This window comes from Physella acuta, unplaced genomic scaffold (genome assembly GCF_028476545.2).
Source record: "Physella acuta isolate Inbredline_101_S28 unplaced genomic scaffold, ASM2847654v3 ptg000212l, whole genome shotgun sequence".
Taxonomy (NCBI): Eukaryota; Metazoa; Mollusca; class Gastropoda; family Physidae; genus Physella; species Physella acuta.
In genome coordinates, this window is record NW_026731731.1 from 37,501 (window position 1) to 49,645 (window position 12,145).

The window sequence follows — 12,145 nt, forward strand, 5'->3', positions numbered from 1 at the left end:
TTTTGGGTGGGAGAGAGGGAAGGGGGAGGGAGAGTGAGGGAGAGTGATGGAAAGGGAGAGAAAGAGGGAGGGAGAGAGATGGAGGGGAGGAAGTGGGAAGATGGAAACATAGGGAGGGAGAGGGGAAGGAGAGGAAGGGATAGAGAGGGGAGGAAGAGTGAGGGAGAGGGAGAGAGAGGGAGGGAGTGGAAAGAAGAAGGAAAGAGAGAAAGGAGGGAGAGTGAGAGTGAGAGCGAGAGGGAGGGAGAGGGAGGGAGAGGGAAGGAGATGGAAGGAGGGAGGTAGAGGGAGGAGAGGTAGAGGGAGAGAGGGAGTTGAAGGGAGGGAGTGGGATGTAGGGAGAGGGAGGAGAGGGATGAAGAGGGTTGAAGTGCGGGGAGCGGGAAGGAATGAGTTAGCTGTTACAAAATGTTTGAAACCCTCGTAGTGTCAGCACAGCGGGCACTAGACGAGAAAGCAGCGACTTTAGAACGCATCAAAAGATTGCGTGTCACGTTGAGACCGATAGCCTACCATAACGTGTGCCTTAGAAGTTAACGCTTTAACGATTACAATGTCAAGTGTTGACTAAACGATAGGTAAAGGTAAAAATATTTCTCAATTTTTATAAGACATTGCACTTCATATTTTTAGATGTTGTTCTATCTAACAGAGAAGTCGAACAATTCTACGTGTTTAAATATTTTTACCAATAAATTAATTTTCGAGTATGTCACCAACTGTGCTTTAAAATATAGAAAATGTAACAATAATTTCCAATGTAGGCCCTATGAATAGAATAAATTTAGATTCACAAATATGCACTACTTATAAATGTTGATAAACACGTTTTGGATGTTTTTAGTCTTTGAAAACTGACCATGGTGCCAGCCAAAGATTGTTTCTAATTTTGACTTTGTCCGGCACAACATATATTCCAGTGGAATTTATGCATATTCGAAAAAGTTCTTAAGTTAAGAGGAAAATTAAGCGGGAATAAGCTCCCCTAATCTTTCTCGAATATTCTGTGGGTGGGTATGGCGCTTTCAGTGTAATCGGGGAATCGAAATATAGAAGTTTATAATATAGACATTTTTAAGAAAATATATGGAGACAAATGTTCTCTGTAAAAACATCATGAGAATATTATGTACAATTAACAAACTCTAAACAGATTAAAACGCCAATTCCGGTTTCCGAAAATTGCTCAAAATTTGACAGAAAACTATTGATATACGAGAAAAATGGCCCGTTGAGGAAGGATACAACGGGCGCTAGGTTGATAGTGCTGTCTATTTTCTCGGTACTTTAATTTATACAAAATATAGTCATAGGCATATCCTTAAACCATGTACCTAATCTCATTCATGACAAAAGTCGCATTTAGAGTTTCTTTCAGGCAACTCGACTTGGGAGGAGGGGGCTTCGCCCCCCTCCACCCCCCCCCCCCCACACACACTCCAAAACATGTCAACCGTCCCATTCAACGAAATATAATTATATACTTTTTCCAGTGTCCGCCCTCTCCCAGAAAATTCTACCCCCGCCCCCGAAAATTTCATGTACCCCCACCCCCTCTCCGGGGAGGAAAAAGTCTGAAAGAAACACTGGTCGCATTTGTAGATCATACAAACTAAAGGAAGAATTTGGGCGGGGCTTAGCCCCTACCGGAAGAGATGCATAAAAAAAAACTGCACACTAAACACTTTTTAGATTAGAAAAAGTTCCCCCCTCCGGGGAGGAAAAAGTCTGAAAGAAACACTGGTGTCGCGCTTAGCCACTACCCGAAGAATTGCATTAAAGAAATTGCAAGAAAACCACTTTTTAGATTAGACACATTAATTAGGCGGTAATTTTATTATAGAGTATCGATGAAGAAATTTGTTTTGAGTTGGGGAGAGGGGATCAGACGTTCTTACGTGGGGGTGGGGCTTCGCCCCTACCCGAAGAATTGTATGAAAGAAACTCTTCACGCAAACCACTTAGATTAAACGAAATTTCCTTTTTATTCAATGTTTACTCGAGAATCAATGACGTAATATTACTGTGTGCATTCTCCGGCTTGATATTATTTTCTACTCTATGCTCAATACGACGTCATATTTCGTTTTCGTTTCACTGTGCAAGTTTTTAAATTGCTTGTCTTTTATCTAGAGCGTTCTTGTCAGATACATACATACACAGATAGATAGATAGATACACAGACAGCGAAACTATTATTATAGATGTCATTTTACCCAAGGTACTGAAAAGGTAATCAAGTTATCGGCGTTTTAGAATTGGAACTAGAATAAAAAACTGATATAGACCTGTACATACCATAACTTGCACGTAAATCTTCGTCCGCCGAACCTAAATGCTACTCGAGGTTTCGACTTTTAAGAAACTGAAATAGAGTAAGTGCCACCTCCGGTTACCGGAAATTGCTGAAACATTGACAGAAAACTATCACTTATATACTATAATATTTATGAGTACCATCTACCTAAATAAAGTGGTACGGAAGCTATCGTGTACACACAGCAGACGGACAAGATTTCAAGATTTCAAAACTTAGTGGTGAAGTTCTAAAACATCGTGCTGTGTTAAAATCTCGATTTTTTGTACGATTACAATACTTCCTCTCTTCTCTGTTTACGAGAAAGTAGAGAAAAAAATACCAGTAAACATACACGAGCTCCTGATACGGACCTTTAAAAAAAACAATAAGCAAAGGTCGTTGCTGACGCAAGGTAACCTTTCTCTAGTACAGTAAGGGCATTGGAACACTTCTAACATAAGACCACGTCCGACATAGGTCAATGTCCTAAATAGGACCACGTCCAACATAGGACCACGTCCAACATAGGATCACGTCCAACATAGGACCACGTCCAACATAGGTCAATGTCCTAAATAGGACCACGTCCAACATAGAACTACGTCCAACATAGGATCACGTCCAACATAGGACCACGTCCAACATAGGTCAATGTCCTAAATAGGACCACGTCCAACATAGAACTACGTCCTACATAGGATCACGTCCAACATAGGACCACGTCCAACATAGGTCAATGCCCTAAATAGGACCACGTCCAATATAGGATCACGTCCAACATAGGATCACGTCCAACATAGGATCACGTTCAACGTTGGACCACGTCCAACATAGAATCACTTCTGACATAGTAACACGCCCAACTTAAGGTCACGTCCAGCGTAGAATCACATCCCACATAAGGCTATGTTGAAGATAAGACCACATCCAACTAAACATGTCTTACAAAAAGCGCTTTATGAGCCACTGACTTTGGTAACACCATGTCTGACAATTTAAAATATCCGATCTAATAATCACAATAGCTAGCATTAGATCAGCGATAATCAACAGTAGGATCGGCCACTTATAAAAAACAGCGTTCATTTAACAAGCTTTTATTTTGTTCGCATGGTAGGTTTTTTTATCATTTATTTGTTTCTTTTGTTTGTTTGTGGTTTTTTGGCAAATCTTGTAACTCAATTTTGACATACTATTAATGCAGCGATTTTGTTTTAAGTTTTCAGATACCTTCAACTTCGATTTAGTCTTTCATGTATTTTACCAACTTTATAGTGCATTTATCTATCTATATACTACTAAAAGTCAAGTTTGTTTACATGTTTGAATATTTATTTGTTTGCCTGATCGAAAATTGTGATATGTTCGACTCTATCTGGAAAGCTGTAAAATGGTATGCAGGTAGAGAATAATTTTTTAATGCAGACAGACTGTTGATCACAAATTTATTTAAAGACGTTAATTAATTAATTGATTTATTCATATGCAGATTAACCCATTTTTTTAAAAAAGATTTGAAAAGCCACTAGACTCGACGGAAACAGTGACGTCACATGATGTGTTTATTTTTTTACATCGATAATGGCGGCCTATCGAAGAAGATTGTGTTCCCATTCCAATGTTTAACGCGTTCTAAAGCTAATTTTCTGTCGGCTTTAACTTTAACAATACGTCCGTTTGCTGTATTTATTACGTTCCAACACTTATATCAATTTTCAACTGTCTTTTTCATTTAGTTTTACAATAAATTTCTCTAGATCTAAAGATCAGCTATCGAAGGAAATTTATGAATCTAGCCTAGATCTAGATCTAGATCTAGCCTAGATGTAGGTCACTAGATTCAATGTAAATTCTACATCTAGAATCTATTTCAGGCCTTAATTATTTTATATAAATCTTTGTTTGGCTTATTTAAGATAAAATTTAATTTGAAAGTTAGTACTACTAGACTTATTTTTAGATCTAGATCTAGAATCTATACGCGTAAATCAAGTTGCATAAGGAGACACATAGTATAGTATAAAAATTCACTTGTGACGTCACGAGTAAATAGCTAAAATGGTAGCGTAGTCAGCTCTCATGCAGGAGGCACGGATTCTAGACCAATATGTCAATGAAATTTTTTTTTTTCAATTTTTTTTTTAGATGTGAATGATAACGTTGCCTATCTGAACTTGGCAAGATACAGGGCAGGTGAAGTAGAGTTCATCTGTTTCTTTGTCCTAAGCATATGAAAGGATAGTGTGGTCAGATACATGCTCGGCTGGAATTGTTTTTTAAACGATAAAAACATGTTGTCTGAGACTTGGCAGGACACTGGGCAGGTGAAGTAGAGTTGAGTAGGTCACCTGTGACGTCAGTTTATGAAGGGATAGTCCGAAATCGGTGTTTTCGGTGTTTTTAAAAGATAAAAAACATATATTTGAATGTGGGGTCTGTTTTTTGTGACGATAAGTGACACTGCAGTAGCGTACCGAGGAGGGGGGGGGGGGCGGTAGGGGAGGGGAGGCGGGGGGTGGGGAGGGGAGGCGGGGGGGGGGAAGGGGAGGCGGGGGGTGGGGAGGTGGAGGGGGGAAGGGGGGGGGACATATGTTGGGGCGCCAAAATGGTTTGGAAAAATAAATTGATAGGTTGAGGGGGGTTCAAATCGAAAGTTTGAGTGGGGGGGGGGGGGGTGCACATCAAAAGTTTGAGGGGGGGGGGGGTTCAAATCGAAAACTTTGTCCCCGGGCGCCGGGAAGGGTCGCTATGCCTCTGAGTGACAGACGTGATGTTTTTTGATGGATGACCCCCGAAACCCACAGTTATCCAACGGATGACGGGTATTCTAGTATACTACTAAAACTCAAGTTTGTTTACATGTTTGAATATTTATTTGTTATTATTATTATTATTTTTTTGTGTTTGTTTGTCTGTTTGGTTACATGAGAGAATCTGCACTATGTGTAGAGCTGTAAAATACGTATTTAGAGAACAATGTTCTTTTTTACCAAACTGTTAATCACAAATTTATTTAAAGACGTTAATTAATGTATTGATATATTCATTGGTAGATAGACCACTTTAATTTTAAAAGTTCAGAACAATGACTTCACTTGTTTGACATCACATGATTTATTTACTTTTTATAAAAATAGTGGCGGCTTCTATCGAAGATTTTGGTGCCTATTCAAAAGTTTAACGCATTATAAAGCTAATTTTCTGTCGGCTATAGCTTTAACGTTATGTCCGTTTGATATTTTAATTAGTTTCCAACACTATTATTAATTTTCAACAGTTCTTCTAGATTGAATATACAATAAATTTCTCTAGACCTAGAGATCAGCTGTCGCACAAAGAAAAAGTCAATCATAGATCTAAAATCTAGAATCTAGGTCGAACGAAAATTATTTAGTTACAAATAAAAACCATTATAAAATCACAATAAATTATTGAGTTTCTTTATAAAACTGTTAGTCCTTAAATATTTGATATAAATCTTTGAGTGATATGAATCTTTGCTTTTTAGCTTCAAGGATAATCTAATTCCAGAATACAAGGGATATATCTATCTAGACCTAGAGTTACGGAAAAACTAGACTTAAGACTTAAGACCTAGATCTAGCTCTATCTAGATATATGCCGATAATGATTTTCTATACTAAACTATATCAGGCTTTAATTATTTTATATACATTTTTGTTTGTTTAGCAATGGAATTGGCTACTTTGGGATATAGTTTAATTTGAAATAATATAGCATTATAGCGTAACTGAAGTTTCTAACTTTTCAGTTAATTATAGGCCTAAGTTTGCATTAATTTGTAAGTGCCCACATAGCTAAGATGATAGTGTTATAATGTGGGGGGTACGGAATCGAGACCCATCACGACGAAAATAATTTTGTTTACATTTTTTTAAAGACGGGAATGACACAAGGCAGGTGAAGTAGAGTTCACCTGTTTCCGTGTCCTCAGCATATGAAGGGATAGTGGGGTCAGAGCCATGCTTGCCCGAAATTTTTTTTTAACGATAAAAACATGTTGTCTGAGACTAGGTGGGACACTAGGCAGGTGAAGTAGAGTTGGGTAGGTGTAGAATTCACCTGTGACGTCATCATATGAAAGGGATAGTGTGGTCAGACCCATGCTTAGCCGAAATAAGTGCTTTTAAAAGACAAACAAGTAATTAAAAAAAAAAGTCTAGTGACAATTTTAGCGCAATTTCCTTATGTTATCTAAAAATAGCTCTGTCGTAGCGTAAATCAAGAGCAGGGTTAGTAAAACCATTGGTTAGTTATTGAAACGTTTTTTATTCATTTTTTTTCAGTATTTTACATGTTTTTTTTTACAATAGAGTAACATGACTAAAAAACATTGCGCGCCTAGCCACCGAACGTGATGTCGCAGCCATTGAACGTGATGGCGCAGCTATTGAACGTGATGACGCGTGTGGTGTGGTTGCATAAAATGCCTACTAATTCGGTCCAAATTTTAATTAATTCAAAAATATTTTTGTGACCAAACAAAAGGATATTTTTGAAAACTTTCTTCGGCAATATTGTTCTAAATTATAGCAGGAATCGATTGGTACATGTTTTAAGTCGCTAAGTGGTCTGGTTGCCGAGATATGGGCCAAAAACTGCATTTTTTCGAGGTTTTTTGGCTTTTCCGGGAAATACATGAAAGAAACCCGGAATTTTTATGGCCTATGTTCATCCTCGTAACTTGCTTAACATAATTGTTTTTGTAACTAGTCGTCGATATTCCTTCGTTGAGGAGGAGATACGACTTAAAGCTGCGGACACACATTCATACATTCATCCATCCATCCATCCATCCATCCAGAAATGACGGGTTAATAAACGCAATTCTCCAGAATGGAAATTGCGCTAAAAACGTGGGTCACTTAATATCTATTGGATACCTTAACTAATATTTAAGATGAGACCCACGCTTTTCTTTCAGTTATTTAAATAGTAGTGTATTATTTATTATCTACTTTTTAGTGCATTATTACATAAAAGCTTATTATTAAAACTTTTTTTATTAAATGTTTTTAGTACTTTACATGTTCTTGTTCATAATAGAGTTACATGACTAAAAACCATTGCGCACCTATTGAACGTGATGACGCCCTATTGAACATGATGACGCGTGTCTAATAGCGCGGAATAGTTTGATGAGACAGCCTACAAATTTGGACACAATTTTAATTAATTCATAAAAAATTAATCAGACTACTAATTAAGTCAAATTTAATGTCATGTTGCATTGTCTTCATGCCTTTACTCACGTACTAATTACGAACTGTTTCTGTCCGTTAAAAGTGCCTGCAATTTTGCTCGGACGTTCCGATCTAGACAGACAGACTGACGACAGACTGACGACTGACGACGGACAGAGGAAGTGAGTTAAATAAAAGCTTGTAATAAAAGATTGTTATTAAAAGTGTTTCATGCAATTTTAATTTTTTTTATTGAAGACTGTTATATAAAGTACCAATTTTTTTCACACGATTACTCGCGTATTTGATGCTTTCTTTGGTGCGCGAGTGCTGCTGCAGGTTTTTTCCGTCAAAAAAGGTATAAATCGTCGATATTTGTGGAAATATCGATTCCAAATTTTTGCACGTTGACAATACTTCCACTGTTTTCCCTATACAAAGAAGTAATGATAAACCGCACATAAGAAACGAATACATCTGATACTATGATACGATTCTAGTAGCCACACCCAATGCATTGCGCTAAGTGCAGTTTCATATAAACAGGTCAATCAAAGCACGGGAGTTCAATGTTTTATAGCATTTCACATCCAACGCATATGTTTACGTGTAACGCAAAGGTACTACTGCAGCAAAATGGAAACTCAACCAGCCGTAATTTAATTACCTAACAAGGTCTAAAGACACGCGAATGCAGGATCATAATGAACCATCTTCATGTAGAACCATCAACATCTGGCTCTATCCCCAACATAGTCAGGTATATAAAGGTATTGATAGGTAATATTCGGTGCTAGCTAGCTACTAGATCGACAACTTTTTGTAAATATTAACGATAGCAAATTTACAAAAAAAAGATGGTTCACATTTTATCCGCTGTCATTCCATTTTAATGTATTAGCATTAATCAGTGCAGGTGAGATCCGCTAAGTAGGAAGCCGACACCATATTCCGACAACTGAAACATCCCCTACTCGCTAGGTAGGCAAGCGACAATAAATTTCCGACAGCTGACCCAATCTCTACTGTTTTGTCTGACTATCCAGTGTTGTTTACGTTTTGCAGCCTAAAGAACAAAAAGATGCGTGCAGTGCGATGTAAGGGTTCGCTTATTGTTTTAGCCTGCTGTGTTTCACTCTACGCTATATATCTCCACATTACTCGCTACAGTAACCATAGCAACGACTTTAAGGCAAGTGATTTGTTTTATAATTAAACGGAAAGTATCCATTTATAATTATGTAATTTAATCTTAACCAGTGGTTTTTTTGGGGAGTGGGAGGGGGGTGGGAATTAAGCGGTAGCAGTTCTTTGGGCTGAAAGGAACTCTGATCTTAAGGTACATTCTTTCTGCTTTTCTTAAACAAAATTAATCGGGTGTTAGAGCACTCGATTGGTGACTCTGAGTACATTCAGCTCGTATGGGTACCTGACCCACGTTAAGGAAAGTAAAGACTGGAGTGCTAAAAATACCATCCCTTCCGCTTATATCTAAAAGGGGAACTTAACTTAAAATATTATAAGCATGTGCTTCTGTTATGTTGGTATCTAATACTTAAATTCAGTTAGGATTACTTTATAAATACCATGATGTACTTTGCTTAATCGTAGCTGATGGAAATCGATACAAATCAGAACAATGCCATCGTGAATACACGTTCTGTAACTGTGGAGATTCCAGACCCTGAGAGGAGCGGTTCTCAAATTATAGAGCACACGATAAGCGAGAGACATCAGCGTGTCAACCTTGTGCCGTCAGTCCCCCCATCTGATTTTGTTTTACCTGTGGAGGATTGTCTGCCCCTCCCCAAGTCACCCAGAGAAAATGTGAAAATTTGTCTATTTAAAGATGACAGCGATATTTGGGTATCCGGAAATTTAAAAGTAAGGTGTATTTTTGTCATTGTGTGACCTTGGTAGTGGCCTTGAATGAATGAGCTGTTTATAAATAACTGCGCTAGGTGTATTTGTATAGAGTTGCATTTTACCTGGAACATATTCTGAGTGAAGATGTTAATGCTCAATACAAAAGACAGACGTGTCTGTGAATGTAGATGGCTGAGATACGAACCAAGATTTCAGTTTGGATAAAAATTTCATAGCTCAAAAAGAATTTTATCAGAATATAGAAATCATAGCCAGGGGCGGATTAAGCTTGGGCAGGGCTCCGGCTGAAATGTTTTTGTATTATGCGTGTGTGTATTAGAGGTTTATTACATGCTTAGCTCTTGTGTCACGTGTATATCTCTGTATTTTCCATACCACTGAAGATTGAACATCCGCACAGACATGTGAACAATTTACGAGTCCTCATCCACCAGAGATCGAAGAAAGAAATAAATCTATATAACCATTGCCATTAGAACATACAAAACATGTGTTTTTGAAAAGCCTTTTTGTTGTCGACAGAAGATAATTTAAAAATTCAAAGAATATTTTAAACAAACTTCTTGGAACAATCATGAATATTTTCAGGATATTTAAACATTAGCAATAGATCGCGTTGACTGACAAAATCTGAGTCTAGCGACGTTTACTTATACACAAACATATTTAGGTCGGGTGAGTTTTAAAATGAATTTAAAAATATCGGGATTAAATAGCTAAACGAACAGGTGATTAACATTTCAATTACAACTTCCATGACTTTAGGAGATAGGCTCCGGTTATAAAAAACTTTTTTAATACTAGAGAGCAAACCATTTTTTCTCTACAGCTTTTTAAAGGTACATCTGAATATGCATTTCCGCAAAAAAGCAAATTGGCATTTTTTTGTAACTATGACAATAACGGCCATCTTGAAAAATTAACCTCTTCCAACATTCATTAACTATTACATTTTAAGCCCAATAAACAATGAATTATTAATATACTTCTATATTTGGGTATCAACTAAAACATTTAAGTGAAGAACTTCAAACTAATTTCTTATGAATTTTCAAATTTTGGATCCGGAAAAAAACCCCTCAATTTTGGGGACTTTCGAGGTCTTAAATTTAGCGTTTTAGACGTATCAAATAAAAATCATAACTGTAAAAAAATTTGCTTCAGATAGCAAAATTTGAAAACGTCTCTCCATGTCTTTCTACATAAGCCTACTGTTGTAAACGTGTTAGGGTTATAGTGCTGCTTGTCTGGATCTAATGGTAGGAGCAGGGTTATAATAGAAATGTCACTTTGTAATATGTTTGTATGTGTGATCAGTCTACTTAACACTTGCATATCTGATTAGGATGGGTAGCCCAGAGGCGTAGCGAGGGGGGGGGGGGGGGGGCGGGGGGGCACATGTCCCCGGGCGCCGACCTTAGGGGGGGGGGCGCCAAAATGTGTTGGAAAAACAAATTGAAAGTTTGTTTGAAGGGGGGGGGGTTGCAAATCAAAAGTTCGAGGGGGGGGGGGCGGTGCAAAATTAAAATTTGAGGGGGGGGGGTGCAAATCGAAATTTTGTCCCCGGACGCCGGGAAGGGTCGCTACGCCTCTTGTGTTTTATAACCGTGGTCAATCAGAAACAAATAAATAAAGAGGGCAAAAAGTTTCTGATTTGGACATACAGCATTCATTTAGATTGTAGGCAACAAACAAAATATTGATTGGGCATTTTAACGAACGTCGTTAACAAAGAAATTGGTGGCCTCCTGTTCAGCCCATTAATCCGTTACTGTCAATCAATTATGACTTTACCACTTATTTTTCTATGCTTAGAGATAAAACTAGTCGTAGCATTGAAGCCCCCACCTGGCGCCTAGGTTAAAGTTTAATTCTCATTAATTAAATACATAAAAAGAACCTGTCAATTCAGTTAATTAGGCCTAACATTCAAAACACGTTATTTCCTACTTATTGTGGTGATTTCGAACGATGCAAATAGCCGGGCCAGTTTGTTTGAAGATTTTTATCTTTCACCTTCTTTTCCCGCTGTCACAGATCGTTACAAAAAGTCAGACCCCACATTAAAAAGGGCGTTAGACCTAAGGCAACATGTTATTGTCTTTTTAAAACACCGATTTCGGCTGAGCATGGGTCTGACAACACTATCCCTTCATATGCTGTAGACACAGAAACAGGTGAACTCTACTTCACCTGCTCCGTGTCCCACTTAGTCCCGATAGGGCAACTTTATCATTCACATCTTTAAATAAACCGGGAGTGATCTCCCCTAAACTTTCTCAAATATTCTTATATAAAATAACAGGGGATGGGAACTCGGGCTATAGACATGATTTTTAATCCATTTTAAATACTTAAAGTTTTAAAAATAGAATAAAATCTCGTAGACAAATTAATTGCACACCAAGTGAACGCCAAATAAAAAAGCGCATAATAGTGCGCAATATTATTAGTACTTTTAAAATTTACATTAGTTTTTTGAGAAATCGGAAGTAGCGTAAAGTACTACTTCCAGTAAACGGAAATTACTCAAAATTTAACAGAAGGTAGAGAATTAGATCTTTTACTTACATGTGAAATTTCATTTATCTATCTGAAATAGTACTCAAGTTATAGGCTTTTGAAAAATTCAAAGTAGGAAAAGTACCACTTTCGGTTATCGGAAATCGTTCAAAAGTTGATACTGATCTACGATTTTGATAAAATACTTATATATGAAATTTCATCAACCTAGCTGTAACGGTACTCAAGTTAT

At 37.5% G+C, this 12,145-nt stretch overlaps 1 protein-coding gene across 1 annotated transcript in view; it reads left to right on the forward strand.

Moving 5' to 3' along the window:
• LOC131937517 (uncharacterized) overlaps positions 1–12,145 on the forward strand; it is a 31,033-nt gene that overhangs the window by 2,472 nt on the left and 16,416 nt on the right. Inside the window, exons 2-3 of the mRNA XM_059295012.1 lie at positions 8,569–8,695; positions 9,115–9,387. Coding sequence (XP_059150995.1) covers positions 8,569–8,695; positions 9,115–9,387 — 400 coding nt within the window. The remainder of the gene's footprint in view (positions 1–8,568; positions 8,696–9,114; positions 9,388–12,145) is intronic.